This window comes from Xiphophorus hellerii, chromosome 20, assembly GCF_003331165.1.
Source record: "Xiphophorus hellerii strain 12219 chromosome 20, Xiphophorus_hellerii-4.1, whole genome shotgun sequence".
NCBI lineage: Eukaryota > Metazoa > Chordata > Actinopteri > Cyprinodontiformes > Poeciliidae > Xiphophorus > Xiphophorus hellerii.
In genome coordinates this window covers 27,805,302-27,821,153 of record NC_045691.1, presented here as the reverse complement: position 1 = coordinate 27,821,153, position 15,852 = coordinate 27,805,302, and the positions used below count along the sequence as shown (strand labels likewise).

The following is a 15,852-nucleotide window of genomic DNA, read 5'->3' as shown; positions in this document are numbered from 1 at the left end:
TCGGCATGCTGTGAGAGAGCTCATCTATGGAGATCTGGCTCTGCTTTTTGTGTTGTGTGTGTGTTTTTTTTTCCTAGCTTGGAAAGCAACAGAGCCAAGTAAACTGTAGTTAAGAACCAAGACCCAAAAGGCTTTGAAGGATTTATCCATAGACTTTTTCTCTCTTTGGTTCTCTCCCTTTATTTTATTTTGGCACCTTGTGCAAAAGGTGGAAGAAAAAGTCTTTATTCTCAAGTTCTAGACGCAGGGAGGCATATCAACAAAGCAACGCTTTCAAGTCCAAGCTTGTCCACCAAACCGGAGAAAAAGAGGAAAAGAAAGGCAGGAAAAAGCAACAAATGGCAACAGAAAATAAAAGAAACAGGCATGAATATACATGAATGCTAATCAGTCCTCCCAGGATGTCGCAGTGTTGTTTTGTGAGTATTGTGGTCGACTTTGTGTGCACCTTTTTCAAAAAGTTGCAGTTTTTTTTTTAACTTTATTTTTGTCATAACATTGTCTTCCAAAAACGTTGAAACCTTCCTGAAAAAGTCAGGATTTTTGTCAATATTAAAAGTGCAAAAAACATTTACAACACAAATAAAATCAAGTCCTGAGGGGGATTCAAAGTGCAAAAGAAGAACTTTATATTGGTCATCCAAGGTAACATGAAGTGTTTAGACAGTATAAGCAAGTCCTACAAAATGTCTAAATGGATTTAGCAAAAAAAATGTTAGAGTTTAGCATCACACATGCCTCATCTTGCAGGTTTGGCTTTCAAAAAACGCCATGAAACAGGAAGTTAAATTGAAAGAGGGCCAAGGGGATTGGTCAAAATTCAGCCCAGTTGCAGTGGTTGGTCAGAAAACGTTCAGATTTGCATAAAGGTTGTGCAGACTGCTGGACATTGCAAGTCTGCACAAAATTAGCGAATCATGAGTGAATTTGCATTAATATTTGCGATCGCAACTTCCTGGAGCGACTGACTAATAGGACGCTTTGTAAAGGGAATCCTTGAGCATAAATATCAAATATCACACAGGCAACACCGCTCAGCTTTCACTGCTCCCAAGTGGAACGTCTAACCTTATCTCTTCATGAGGGGCGAGAAAAAGAGAGAGAGAGGGAGGGAGGGAGGGGTGGGGGGCTGTTTGGGGTTTGGTAATAACGGGTGGTGCACTTACAGGACTCGTAGAGCCTTGAGGCCCCTAAAGGCCCCCTCATTGATGTGACTGATGGAGTTGCGGCCCAGCCGCAGTGTGTGTAGATCCCCCAGCATGGCCAGACTCCCCTCGTCCAGACGGGTCAAGTTGTTGTACGACAGATTCCTGAACAGAAGAAGACACAGACAGAAAAAGATGGGACAGACACAGACAGACAGGGGGAAGAAAAAAAACGTTTGCTGTGAGGTCTGGAAGGAGATGACAGGTTTACAGAACACAAAGACAGCTTGCAATATCATTAGACTTAAATTTCATGGCTGATTTGAAAGCGCTTTGCAAGCCTGTGATGTCTTTTTTTCCGTGGTGTAACAAGCTGCTAGCAGAATGGATTCAGCAGACATGGAAGCAAAGCTGAGATCCAAATCATTAAGCAGGGAGGAAACCGTCCTGGTTGGGACGTTACGTGTCTACAATCTACATTTACACACCAACAAGAGAATGTGGTAAACCCCAGAAAAAAAACCCTCAATCCTAAGAGTGGTACAGTTAATGTGCTATTTGTTTACTCGGAAGCCTGCAGAAAACACACACACACGCCCACACACACGCCCGCACACACACACACCCCCATGAGATAAGAACGCTGAATGAATCAAAGTTGTTTCTGTTGGTTTTGGAAAAACTGGATCTGATTTCTGTGCATTTCAGAAACAGGCGCACCATTAAGCCGTGTCCTGGCTGACACAGTTTTCGTCTGAGAACATGAACTCATAAAAAAAAAAACTGAGTTGGTAATTCTTTATTAGAATATTTAAACAGATTCCTCAGTCCTTTAAATTTAAATATTCTTAACCATACCTGACTCGCATCTCTAGTTGTTTTAATGGAATTTTTATGATAATCTGGATATATATGTACAGAAAAAAAAAACAAAAGTGCCAGTTAGGACTTTTGCTAAAAAAAAAAAGTAAATAAAAAACCTTTGCAGCACTTTTCAAAATGGCAGCTTTTCAACGATATTAAATCTCTTTTAACAATTGTTGCCCAAATGGAAATTATTGTGCTCGATGGAATATTTCAGGCAATTAATTGATTTCTCATTTTGACAGCCTTACTGGTGCTTCTTTTCAGTTTTTTTGGGGAGGGGAGGATTATTTTTTACATTTTGTCTGTTGGTAAAGTTGCATCTTAATTATCATCATGAATCCTCCAGCAGGAACCTTCCAACAGTCCCTCAAAGACATTATTGTGCATTTTATTGCCCTCTCTGTGGCCCTCTCTGTGGTCAGGTCTGCTTGACCAGCCATGTGTGCAGAGATTCCCTCCACCGATGACCAGCTCAGCCAGGCACAGTGGGAATGCAATAACAGCCTCCTCATAAAGACGAGTCATTCGCATCTATCAGCTGTGAGGCTCATCGTAGCTCTATAGATAATAAAACTCATGCAATCTGGGGTGGGGAGTGCAGAGCACCGGGAGCAATCTACCATTCATAAGATGTGCACACAGGAAGCAGCCCCGAGATACACAGTGCAAACTCGAATGCATGCCGTCCACCACTTTATCCTCTCAGACCGCTCGGCGTAAACAACCCGCGGCGCCACGGACGGCTGAGGCTACCTCACGGTTCGCGACGCCCCGAGCCGAGCAAAGCACTTTAGAGCGCCGTTACGACACTCGTGTCAACAGCGCAGGGGAAAGAGAACGAGAGAGAGAGAGAGAGAAACCTGCGGATAACAACTCGGGAGACAAAAGGCTGTAGAGGCGATCCTCCAGCATAATTACCACAATACAAACAACAGGGGATTACATGGCCCTTTGCCGAAACCTCAAGCTTCAGAGACAAGCACAAAAACTCTTGTCGAAGGGCTTGTGTCCCGTTGAGCCCGGCTCTAATTATGGGATAAACAGGCTTATCCTGAGAACGACGTGGCGTATAGAGTGTTAAAGGAAAATGTTATCTAACCCTGGGCGAAGGCCTTGACGGTGAGCGTTGGGTTACTGAAAAAAAGAAAAAACACTAAAACACAACTCGATCTGTCCTCCAGGTATCCAGTTTTTTTGTTTTTTGGGGGGATTGTCTTTTTCAAAAGGTTCAGGCTCGTTAACCTGCGAGGACTTACAGTTCCCTCAGCCTCTGGCAGAACTTCCAGCCGTCGGGGTTGATGCGGGCTATCGAGTTGTTGCTGAGGAAGAGCTGTGTGAGGGAGCTCAGGCCGTACAGGGAGCCGCTGTTCACCTCCGTCAAGTTGTTGTACTCCAGGTGCCTGCAGGAAGTACATTTTAGGAGAAAACTGAAACAACAGCAGTAAGCATTTCCTCTCCAACAGGTTTGAGCATCCCTTGTCTCAAATTTAAGACGAGGAATGCAAATTTGTTTAACTTACAGGACTTTCATTTTGGACAGGTTCCAGAAGGCTCCGTCAGTCAGTTTGGTGATGCTGTTCCTCTGTAGTTTCAGCACCTCCAGACTGGACAGACCCTGGAAGGTCAGACCCTCGATCTGAAGGATCCGGTTCCTGTTCAGCTCCCTGCAGGGTGGACGGACAGACACGGCACCTCTAGTACATCACACACAGTCAATATTTTAAATCAGAGAAACAGCTCCTTGTGTTTTTGTATTTCAGAGTGATGTCAGAAAAAAGGACAGCCATTGTGCTTGACAAGCCTGTTTTACAACTTCTATTTATTAGGTCATTGAATTCAGATCAACTCTATGTCAGAGTATTAGGGCCAGGCAACAAACTGATGCCTTATTACGAGATTAAAGCTGTAATATTAGTAAAACGAAGTAGTAATTTTATGAGAACTCCTACACAAATAATAACAAAAAGTTCAACAGAGGGATGTTGAGCATCTTGTGAAGTTAGTATGAGTTTTACAGATAATAGAAATAATTAATCTTTTGACTCACCAGCATCAAATTATCATCAAAACTTTGAAACGATTGTGTGAACAAATGTCCATTTTGAAAAAGGAATCACACAGAATGGGCTATTCATGTCAGATTTTGATAGCAAGAAGCTTTTTCATTAAAATAACTTTTTTTCTCCTAATTTTAAAATGTTTTTCCTGGCAAAATTGTGTCTTTATTCTGCAAATTCTATTATTTTATTCTCGCAATTAAACAAATATTTCCGTAGCCTGGCCATCCGTCGTATAACTCACAGAAGAGACGATTCAAATAAAAACAACTGTTTGAAAATATTTTCTGTCATTTGAAATTTTGTTTTTAGCAAAAACAGCACAAAAAAATCAGAAAATCAGATCTGGTGTACAAACAAAAAAATCATCAGATTTTATTTCTAAGCCATATCGCTCAGCCCAATAACAACTTTATTTTTCTTATTTTTTCTCTCCAAAATGTGCTGTCTTTATTCTAAACAGACATTCAACACAACCAATTTGAACCACTGAATCCATCAAGAAACAAGACTTACTTTTGAACTTAGCTGTAATAAATAAAGTTAGCATAAACAAAAAAAAAGCATAAGATGCAGAAACTACACATAGTCTCCTCTTGTATGCAACATTAAACGGTGCAGCTGCTGTGTTTGAAGGCTTTAAAAGCCCCCAGGGCTTCCGGAGACAAACATCCATACAGGTTCTTTTATGTCTCGCATGCATCACCGCTAGCATCTGGAGATACAGTGTCATCCAGACCACCTGTCCAACAAAAGGCACCTGAGAAACCCCGGGGTGGGACTCCCATTACACGAGCGGCTCCAGTCTCCGGAGTGAAGGCGTTGAGCAACGAAATGGGGTCGTTACGCTGGAGGGAAGTCGGACGAAGATAATGGACCACGACGCTGGGATTGAGCTAACCACTTTGGGGATATGGAGGAAGGCAGTAAATCACTAATAATACAACTCTGGTGTTTACCTTGTCAGGCCTTATCCACCCCTGGAGGTACAGCTCACACTAACAGCGTTCTAAATGTTAAACACACAGCGCTCAATCAACAGACACTAGGAAGCCACTCCTCGACCCAAACTCTTAAATCCTCTCGGTTCTCTTAAGTCTCCGAAGGATACACAAGGGAAGCCCCATTCGTTTCCCAGCCTGACTGTGGAGGTGAACTGGTCACGCAGATTTAAACCCAAACACCTTTCAACGCACAAACTGTGATTAAAAAAAAGAAAAAGAGAGAGAGAGAGAGAGAGAGAGCGGGACTCACAGCTGGGTGAGTCTCGGGAGCTGGAAGGCTCGGATCGGGATCTGGCTGATGCGGTTTCGGCTCAGTCTCAGAACCTGCAGCGTTAAAGCCAGGTGATCAAGCGCTCCGAGTTGCAGCGTGCTGATCTTGTTGTTGCTCAGGTATCTGGAAAAAGAACAAAGATTTACAACAAGCCATGGTGGGAAGCAGTCTTCTGCATACCGATGAACACACACACACACACCCACACAAAAGCAGAACCGTCATACTTACAGGTCTCTGATTTGAAGTCCGGCGGGAAAGCCGTCCCCTCGCAGGTCGGTAATGTCGTTATTGCTCAGGTCCAGCGTTTCCACGGAAACCAGCTCCGTGGTTCGGCTGCCATCGATAGTGCGGATCTTGTTATGATGTCTGAAAATAAATTAAAAAAAGGGAAAACCTTTAGCATCGGGTGTGTTATGAAAATGACTTTGCTTAACCCACGGCGTACAAATCAATCAAGGCACTCCAATCTGCTCCGAGTTCCTTAAGCCCACTTAGGCACGGCGAGAGCAGGGTACACAGAACCAAGTGGCCACAAACCGAGTCCTCTAAGAGCTTCCAAGCAGAAGCCGGCCTTCTGTAAACAACTCCAAGGACACAGAAGAGGCGGTCACCGGGCGTGTGTTGAAATGTACTGATGGCAGCATGTTTCTGGACGCAGGGAAGTATGAGGGCGGGGTCTGGCTTTTTAAAGTTGACCCCAAGAAATAGAAACTGAGAAGACAGGAAAACTAAAGCGAAGGACCACAGTGGAGATTAGCGACACGGAAACGTTCCGCCTGGCTTGCCGTATGTTTGGTCACGCCGCATGTGTCTAACGGAGACGTGTTTCAGCCATGTTCAGGGGTCTAGTAAAGAATGCTGAGGGTCATGTCTCAACAACTCAAATTTAAGAATTTAAAAAAAACATTATGAATGGAATTTGAGGCCAATATCCCAAGAAAAATGTACGAACTTTGTCCAGCCAAGTGGCGATAAATTTACAGTTACTGAAGATAAATGCAAAAAGCTAGCTAGCTAGCAAAGGTACGTCAGCAGTGAATGAACTCTGGCGTCAGTTACTTGCGCGGTCTTGTAGCATGAGAGTCCTGTTGGAAATCGCAAGCCAAAGAAACGCAAGTTGAGTTATTCAAAATGAAGTGTTTTTGTTGTTAGTTTGCACTTTTGATTTATAAAACTCCTAACTGACTGTTCTCCCTGTCTGAGACCATTGATTAATATTTTTGGAACAGCAATTTTCTGTTTACAGAGACTTCAAGATCCATTTTATGTTCTGTTTCGGTTGTGTTTAGGTTTTTATATCCATTTAACTTATTGCCTTTGGCTGTTTTGCTTACGTCTCATGGCTATTTAAAAAGTCTCCCGTTTCCAGTGTTACATATACTTTAAAAGTTACGGTGGCATTATATTAGTCGGAAATCGTCTCAAGATGACAATATAATTGTTTATTGCTATAATTTCGGTGACAATTTGTCGTCAGGCGAGATTTGTTATTGTGACAGGCCTAGAAGAGTTACAAATAGACTGCATTGAATATGTAACTAATTCCCATAATCTTTAGATATAAGTAATTACATAGTAAGGAATATATCTACTTGCAAACTTCATAATGATAATGGCTGCTGTGTGTAAGTTTGTGTGTGTCAAAATGCAACAGAGAGCAGGTGCTCCCTAAGGAAAACTCATAAAAACAAAGTTAGTCCCTACTTCCTCTCTGGCTCTCTACCAGCAGATGAACACACACCAACAGCCACACACACTTTCTGGTGTGCGTGTGTGTGTGTGTGTGGGCCACATCATAGTGGCCCACCTGAATAAACAGTGGCAGAAATGGTTAAGGATGAGCACCCATGTACACACACACACACACACACAGGGGACAGAGCTACAGACAGTGGCTACAGTGAGCCAAAGCCACAAAAAAAAGGAGGGAAGGACTGGAGAAGAAGAAAAGGAGCGTGAGGGAGGAGGGGAGGGAGCGCTGACGGGTGAGGTGGGGTCAACAGCTGGTGACCTCTTGCTGGGAAAAACAGATCGGTCTCAAACTCTCATCTCTCTCTCCACATTAACCACATTCATTCCCAAAGCCGGGTTCCCAGCTGTGTGTTAGAGACAGATAGCGTTTGAAGTCCACGTCGCTACAATGGCGGCGTTTTATAAAAAAAACGGTTCTCATACGGCCGCTGACGTCTGCGATGAAAGAGGAAGCCCGGTTACCTCTTGTTCTCCTTTGATGTCCGAGGCTCTCATTCTTCGCTTAATACCAAATCTCAACTTCGCTTAATACCAAATCTCATTATTGCCCTCTGACCGCCTGATTAACATTCGGCCGGATCATTTTGACACTCCTTTTGATGTGTGGAGAGTTACACTAGCAGGGCTGCCCTCCCACTCTCCAGCCACACCTTTGAGGTCCGCCGTTTGGGCAGTAACGTTAGGTTTGATGTCGGCGCTCTGGACAAAAGGAGAATTATTTGAAAATCAGATCATCTGTTTGATTTTTATCCCAAGCTGTTCTAAAGAGCCTCTTTGAAGCTGACTGCGGACAAAGAGAAAGTTTGTGCTGCTCCGCTGTCACTTTGACACTGTGTTTTTAAAACTTTTTGTTGCTTTCCCTCCCCCCACACCCCATGTCACCCTGCTGTGGCATTCTGGGAGTCTGTGGGACCTCAATAGGCCTGCCAAACGCATTGTGGGAACTGTGAGAGCCTGGCATCTGGTGTGTAGATGGCTCGGCGTTAGTTCCTCAGTCAAGTCAAGCTAACTTGTTTATTTTATGGATCTGTGCCCAGACAAGGTATGGGGTTGTTTACTATCCTCGAGGTGAACCAGGGCTCTAAAAAGATCTGGTTTGGAAAGTACAAAAAAATTTCACATCGTTCCAAATGTTCACTCTGAAGTTGGGGTGGGTGATATTTATAATATATTACTATAGTGCTAACGATAAAAACTACTTCTTACTTATTTTTTATGTCTCCATTTTAGAGAGCTAATCTGACTCCACACTGCTTGGCAACCAGACCCAACAGGCTGTTGGGTCTGGTTGGGTCTCAAAGCTGCCAAATCAGGACACAAAAATGAAAAAGGTATTTACACCATGTTCCAAATTATTAAGTGATATTTTCTCAGATTTTCTTAAATGCAAATGATGATTAGTATAATTTTCAAGTCATGAACTATTACAGTACAAATCGAATTTTACTGAACAAAGCTCCCCATGAGAACAGTATTTTTTTTCAAAAATAAAAAACTCAAAATGCACTGTTCCAAATTATTATGCACAGCAGATTTTCTAAACATTTTATGGATTATAAAGCTCTGCAAACGGTCATTCTTTGAATGTGCAGCATCACATGTACTAAAATCAAAGTTATTTCAATCAAAAACATCTTAACAGACAGAGTTACATGTTAACATAGGATCCCTATGTTAACATGTAGGGATCCTATGTTAACATAGGATCCCTACAAAGATATCATCAGTGATATCTTTGATATCACAGCACAATTCTTGCATCCATTGAACTTGTGAGTTTGTTGATAGTTTCTGCTTGAATATCTTTGCAGGATGTCAGAAAATCTTCCCAGAGCTGCTGTTTTGATATGAACTGCATTCCACCCTCAGATCTTCTGCTTGAGGAAACTCCAAAGGTTCTCAATAGGGTTGAGGTCAGAGGTCAGAGGAGGATGGTGACCACACCATGAGTTTCTCCTCTTTCATGCCAATAGCAGCCAATGACACAGTGGTATTCCTTGCAGCATGAGATGGTGCATTGTCATGCATGAAGATGATTTTACTACTGAAGTTACGGCTCTTCTTTTTGAACCATAAAATAAAGTGATCAATCAGAAAGTCCATATGCTTTGCTGAGGTCATTTTCACACCTTCAGGGACTCTGAAGGGGCCGACCAATGATTCTCTCCCCATGATTTCAGCCCACAGCATGACTCCACCACCTCCTTGCTGACGTCACAGCCGTGTTGGGACGTGGTGGCCATCCACCACCAATCCACTACTGCGTCCATCTGGACCATCCAGGGTTGCACAGCAGTCATCAGTGAACAAGTCTGTTTGAAAATTAATCATGTACGGTTGGGCCCACTGCCACCGTTTCTGCTTGTGAGCTCTGGTTAGGGGCCCAATAGTAGGTTCATGCACCGCAAGCCTCTGGAGGATCCTCCACCTTGAGGCTCCAGAGGCTCCAGCAGCTTCAAATAACTGTTTCCTGCTTTGTAAGGGCATTTTAATAGCTGCTCTCTTAATCCGATGAATTTGTCTAACAGAAACCTTCCTCATTAAGCCTTTATCTGTACAAACCCATCTTTGTTCTGAATCAGCCACAAATCTCTTCACAGTATGATGATAACGCTTCAGTTTTCGTTAAATATCTAATGTTTTTATATCTTGTCATACGGCACTACACTATCTGATGATTTTCGTCAGCAGAGAGATCCTTTCTCTTTTCCATATTGCTTGAAACCTGTGGCCTGCTTAATAATGTGGAACATCCTTCTTAAGTAGATTTCCTTTAATTGAGCTCACCAGACAAACTAATCAACCAGCTCTCTGAAATTAATTATAGTGATTCAAAGAGCCCTGACACACAATACCATCTAGAAATTTAATAGCACAGCAAAAAATTTTATCTTTATGACACTTAAATCCAATTTGCATAATAATTTGGAACACGGTGTAGATAAAGTTTTAAGACTATGAATGTAAATTTTACATGAATTAAGTGCTATAGATAATTATGATACTAAAAGGGTTAGGAGGTTGGAGGAATGATGATTTATGCAATATATATATATATATATATTTTTTTAAAGAAAGAAATCATTATTGTTTTCAATCTTTCCCTTAGAGTATCAGTCATCTTGGAAGTGTGTCACACTGTTTAGATATTTCCTCTCATCGAAATTTGGAAGAACAAAAGTGAAACAGCTAATTTTCCCTTACTGGAACAGTAAGAGCCTCCCGTAAACATTCAGACTATCAAACACTGGATACCTGGGGGGCTGTCGGATCATCGGACGTTAGCAACCGCATATTTGCGGCTCTCTGGCTTTTTGGAGAGCTTGCCGTTGTATGAATTTGTCTGAAGGCGGGATGTTGTGTTCGTTTTGTCAGGAGTGTCAGCCACCGTCTCACTCAGACTTGCAGTCAGACGACATTCCTGACAAACTCTGGCCAGAGGCAAAAAAAAAAAAAAAGACACCGGCACACAAACGTTCTCTCTTTCTCTCTCCCTCCAGCTGACTCAATCGGTGCCGAGCTCGTTTGCACTAGGTCTGCTTTCAGAAATAAACGGCTGACCCTGGTTTCACTTCATTCCTCCGCCTCTCTGCGCTCTCCTCCGGACTACCTCACTGCTTCCCCTAATCTCGCCTCTTTGGACATGTAATGATGTCACCCTTGATCTGACACCGTTCAAATCCCTCATCCGCCTCGCTGCCTCCACGTTTTCTCCTGCCTCCCTCCTCCCCTTCGCTCGCTGTTGCCCGTTTTACTGTAAGCCGTGTGACTGACAGCTGCAGCTGCGCAGCGCGTCGACGGGCCCTCGCTTCAGCTGCGTAGCTTTGTAAAAATCTGACCCTCCCTCCGGCCTCCACTCCCATCAGGACAGCAGCCTTTCCTCCCCAGCAACAGGCTTTGAGTCAGGCCAAAAAAAGACAGACCCTGGCCCTTTTGGATGAGCTTCCACTTTCCACACTTTGCGGGGGAAGTATAAGGTGAACTCGCTCCAGTCTGTTTTGGATCAGAAGTAAAAGGATCGACAGAAAACTAAACAAGAAAAAGAAAAAGAAAATGAGAGACACCTTTTCAGAGAGTTATTACAGTTGGCGTTGCCTAATCTAACTCAAACTCCCCCCTTCTTCCTTCTTCTAAACCAACTACAGCTCACAGAAATATTCTGACCACATTGGTGCATCATGATGAATTCTGAGAAGCAGGCAGATGACACACAAGGGAGAGGCGAGTGTGTGACTCCTACAAAAGCTCGGCGTGGAAAAACGATACGCCGATGACCAAACATGACACGGAGCAGCAGCTGTGTGCTTTACTAGCGAGTGGGCAGCCGGCGAGCTGCAAACGTGTGAACGAAGCTAACGGCTAGCAGCGAATGAGCTTGAGTGAAATTTCTACCGAGATAGTAGTGAAAATGGTTTTGTTGTTGCTATTGTTGAAAGAAGACAGCTGATTCGTGCCATTCTGAAAAATGTGTTGGAGGCTAGCATAGTTAGCATTAATAGCTTCCTTAGCCACACCTTAACTCTAAAGTTATCGTAATGGATGCCTGCATTTCCAAATCCGGCATGTTTTATGGTTGATATTTTAAGCTCAAATGGATAAAACAACTTTTCGCTTATACTTTATAGTTGCAGTATGTAGCATTTATAAACAATGTTTTTTTTATACTTTGTCATGTTGTGACAGCATAGTGTGAGGCAGATGATCTGTGAAAAAATAAATCAAGCTCTTTTTCTTTCTGAAAAAGCACAGAGAATACAAAGGTCTGTCAGAAACCACCAATCAGAGCCATGAGGACAGTCTTAGCACTGTCAGTCATGGCTCTCTGATATGCTACTGCTAGTCCTCCATGACGTAGCCTGACATGACTGCTAGTTAGCATGTTCATGATTAGCACATTGAGCCAGCATGTACACAAGCCTGATTAACAGCACTAAGACACTCCTCTGATTGGTTGTGTCTAGCAGAGCGGTGCAATCTTCAGGCAGGCATAGCAGCACAGGGAGGAGGTGGAAGAGCTTGATTTTTTTTCACAGATTATATGTCTCATACCATACCATAACAGCAAATTGACAGTTTAAACAAATATGGGGAAAAGTTACATACAGCAGCGTTAAGCCTTTCTGTTATGTGCTGAAAGTCTCGTTCTCTGCATGAATGAACATCAAACATGTCATAAAAATGACTGTTTCCATGCATCTACGCTTCTTTTGATTGAAACAATCAAGAGCTTTCTTCACTCAGTTAAAGCATCTCATCAAAGAAGATTAACGTTTATGCAACCTAGTAGAGCTCAAATAAGACGAATTCACATAAAGATGTGATCTCAAGATGCCCAACAGACGGTCACCAGTCAGATCCAGTCATGCATTAAATTAGCCCATATTGGTAACCCACCCATTTTCAGTAAATCTCTATAGTTTATCATTTTCAGATTTTCAAAGCTTGACTCTAAACGTCTGCCTAAGTTTTTAAGATTTGAACACACAGCCGGTTTGTCTCACTGACCATTTTAAGCCTCAGAGAATCTGCTAGATTTAGCTAAATTCCAACCCGCAACATGTTCGAATCCAAACTATAAACATGAAGCACTACTGTAAGCTTCCTCAAACTTTACTCGTTGTTACCTGATCACATCACGAATCTTTCAACTGTTTTGGATGAGAGACAGAGCGAGAGAAAAAAAAATAAAAGTCAATCTGCTGATGGACTGCTGAGCTCACATTTGTGACACACACAAGGGTACACACACCCTTCCCAAATACGGCTGTAAATCTCCAGTGAGATGCCAATGCAGGCAGTCCTCCTCCTCCCCCCTTCCACCCCCGTCAGGCACGGTTTCACAACCGGGAGTCGAATCCATATACGAGCCGACACTCCAAACAGCCAGCGCTGCTCGCTGTAGACAGGACCACATAGCAGGCTAATGAGAGCCGTCGCTCGCTATAAACCGTTTGTTGATCTCTCAAGACATGACTCTGTGTTGATGGCAATGGGGCTGAAAAGAAAAAAGGGGGTTTTGATCTGCTTTGGCGCAGCTGGGTTGTATTAATAACAATCTTCACATTAAATCAACATGACTTCTGAGGACTGGAAGTGTCTCTAGTCTGACCTATGCATGCAGTGGAGGAAAACATGCTTCTGCAGAAAGTAGGGCAGTACTCACAGGTAGAGGGATACGATGTTGGAAGCGGCCCGTCCTAAATCTGGTATGGATGTCAGCTCATTGTGATCCAAGCGCCTGCAAGGGACAAACAGTAGGTTAGAGAAAAACAGGAAACGATTAAGCTAAAACAAACCCAATAACGACCCACAGAAACATTTGAGTTATCAAGAGCTGAATTTGTAACAAGACTCCAATAAAAACTTTGCTTTTCTCGAGATCACACGGACGCTTTTGAGCCTTTGTGAGTTCGCTGAATTCGATCTGGACATAAATCAAAGCATTTCAAATACTACTTGTCACGTCTGCCGCAGAGCAAGCGGCAGGTCATCCTTGTAAAAACCCAAAAATAACACTGGAGTAAAACAGATGTCCAGGAGCGTATGACTGGTGGGCTGGCCTGCCAGAGATGTCACCAGTGCGTGTATTATCTGGCCAGTGTGTGTCTGTGTGTGTGTGCGAGTGCGTGCGTGCGTGCGTGTGCTGCGCGCTGACGCTGAGTGACACGAAGCCAAGCCCCTCTCCTCGCCGTATAAAATATTTACAAGGCCAGTGCTGGCCACAGTATCGGGTGGTGGAGGGGAAGGCTTAATATAGAAAACCACCACTTAATTCTTAATTGGACTTAGTTCAAAGCGAGACACAGGAGGATGCTGCTGGAAAGCACGCTGACATTGGTCAGTATCGAGTCATTTAAAAGCCCAAAGTCTCACTTTTTCACACTCTGTCACCTTATAACCACTGGCTTCAACACATTTTATGTTTTATAACACAAAGTAGAATGCTGCTCAATACGAAAAGTATGGAGTATTTAATCTCTCTTATCTTTGAAACCCCACATATCTGGCCTTTACTGAAAAGGAAAACGTTTCCAATTTGTCCATAAGACAAGCAGAGGACACAATCTTTTGTTGGTGAAACACGGTGGTGGCAGCATTATGCTATGGGATTGTTTTCTTTTCTGCTGAGGTTGGAGTTGATAAAGAAAGATGGTTGGTGTGCTTGCTACAAACACACACACAGTAAAACCCATTACTGGCATTTTCTGGATTATCTAGAACGTTTGAGACAAGATTTAAAGTCAAACTCAGGGAGGAAATGAAAAAATAACTGGATTTTGAAGGAGATGTATAAGAATCTAGAATTAAAATGTTCATTTGGAAAAGGCTAGAAGCAAGATGCGTGTTTTTATTTTTCCAAAAACCAAACCTGTCCTTAAAGTCAGATTATTCTGGCATTAGCCAGACTGTGTCACTGAATATGAATACTTAGGTAAACAACTAATGTCCTCGTTAACACGTTCGTATCTTTTGTGCACTCTTCTCTCTGCTAACAAAGCTAACAAGGTAGAAAAAGGTGCTTTGAACAGATAAACTCAAAATGTAAATTTTTCTGATTTTCAATTGCAGAAAATGTTCACCATGCATCCTTTTCCTTCCGCTTTGAAAGTTATGTAGTACTTTATGTTGGTCTACACATTAAACATATTGAAACTGTGAGAAAACTGGAAGAATTTCATATAAATAATGTTTATGATATAGATGATATAAATGTGACAAAAGCACTAATTTGAGAAAATCAGCTCAGTACTTACAGTTCACGTAAGTTAGGAAGATTGGCAAAGGCTTCGGCGCTGAGGGAGGCCAGCTTATTCCGTCCAAGATTTCTGAAACATGGTTAAAAAAAAGAGAAAGGTTTTAATACAAAAAGCAGATCACAGCTACATGCGGTATCACATTTTAGCTAAGCAGCTGTTTAAAGCTTTTCTGTCAAACCTATCTTTCCTGACAAAAGAACTCTGATCAGTTGCAGTAATTACAATTACATCTCCCATTTGACAAGCAGCCTCATCCGTACGTCTGGAAACACTGCAGTACATAAATCCGGTTGGCCTTCAAGGGAAAGCTTTGGATCAATACTGTCGATACAGAGTGCCTCTCTCCTGGCTCACTTTCCAAACATGGCCATCCATCTGCAGCAGTCAATTTGCACTTTAGGCTAACAGCGTATTTAATAGCTGGCACTTGACTTGTAAGGAGGCTTATTAGAGAACGATTTGTCCGCTGATAAGGCGATACTGTCAAACAACAAGTGAAAAGGGCTGCGTTTGACATCCCGACACCTCATGAAGGAAGAAACACTGGTTTAATTCAATTTATTCTGACAGTTGCACGTTGCCAGGGCTTCTGCAGGTTTCACCAATTCAAGTTTAAGACTTTTGAAGACCTTTTCAAGACCATTGGGAACGAGATTTAAGATCTATTGCTCCACAGACATATGCAAACTTCGTCCAGCCAACTGGACATAAATGTGGACTTGTATGTGATAGACGCAAAAAGTTAGCTAGCTAAATAACAACAGCATGTTAGCAGCTGGTTACCAGTATCTTCAACTGCCTCAAGTCACGGGCCACAATAAAGATGATTGTGTGTGATTCAAGCTATTGCCTGACAGAAAAAGCCCCACGAGAAATCCAACTTCTTCCAGCCAACTTGTAAAAAAGTTAACTAGCTAGCTAGCAAGTGTATGTTAGCAGCTAGTAACCGATAAACTCAACTGCCTGGAGTCGCACAACGCAGTGAAGATGTCTGCA

General features: G+C 42.7%; 1 protein-coding gene across 2 annotated transcripts in view; it reads right to left on the bottom strand.

Moving 5' to 3' along the window:
• The window catches only part of lrig1 (leucine-rich repeats and immunoglobulin-like domains 1), a 47,233-nt gene that overhangs the window by 15,523 nt on the left and 15,858 nt on the right, over positions 1-15,852 (bottom strand). For both annotated transcript variants that reach the window (XM_032550595.1, XM_032550596.1), the window contains exons 2-8: positions 14,854-14,925; positions 13,263-13,337; positions 5,576-5,713; positions 5,324-5,467; positions 3,533-3,676; positions 3,269-3,412; positions 1,167-1,310 (exon numbers count right to left, since the gene is read on the bottom strand). In XM_032550595.1, coding sequence (XP_032406486.1) covers positions 1,167-1,310; positions 3,269-3,412; positions 3,533-3,676; positions 5,324-5,467; positions 5,576-5,713; positions 13,263-13,337; positions 14,854-14,925 — 861 coding nt within the window. The remainder of the gene's footprint in view (positions 1-1,166; positions 1,311-3,268; positions 3,413-3,532; positions 3,677-5,323; positions 5,468-5,575; positions 5,714-13,262; positions 13,338-14,853; positions 14,926-15,852) is intronic.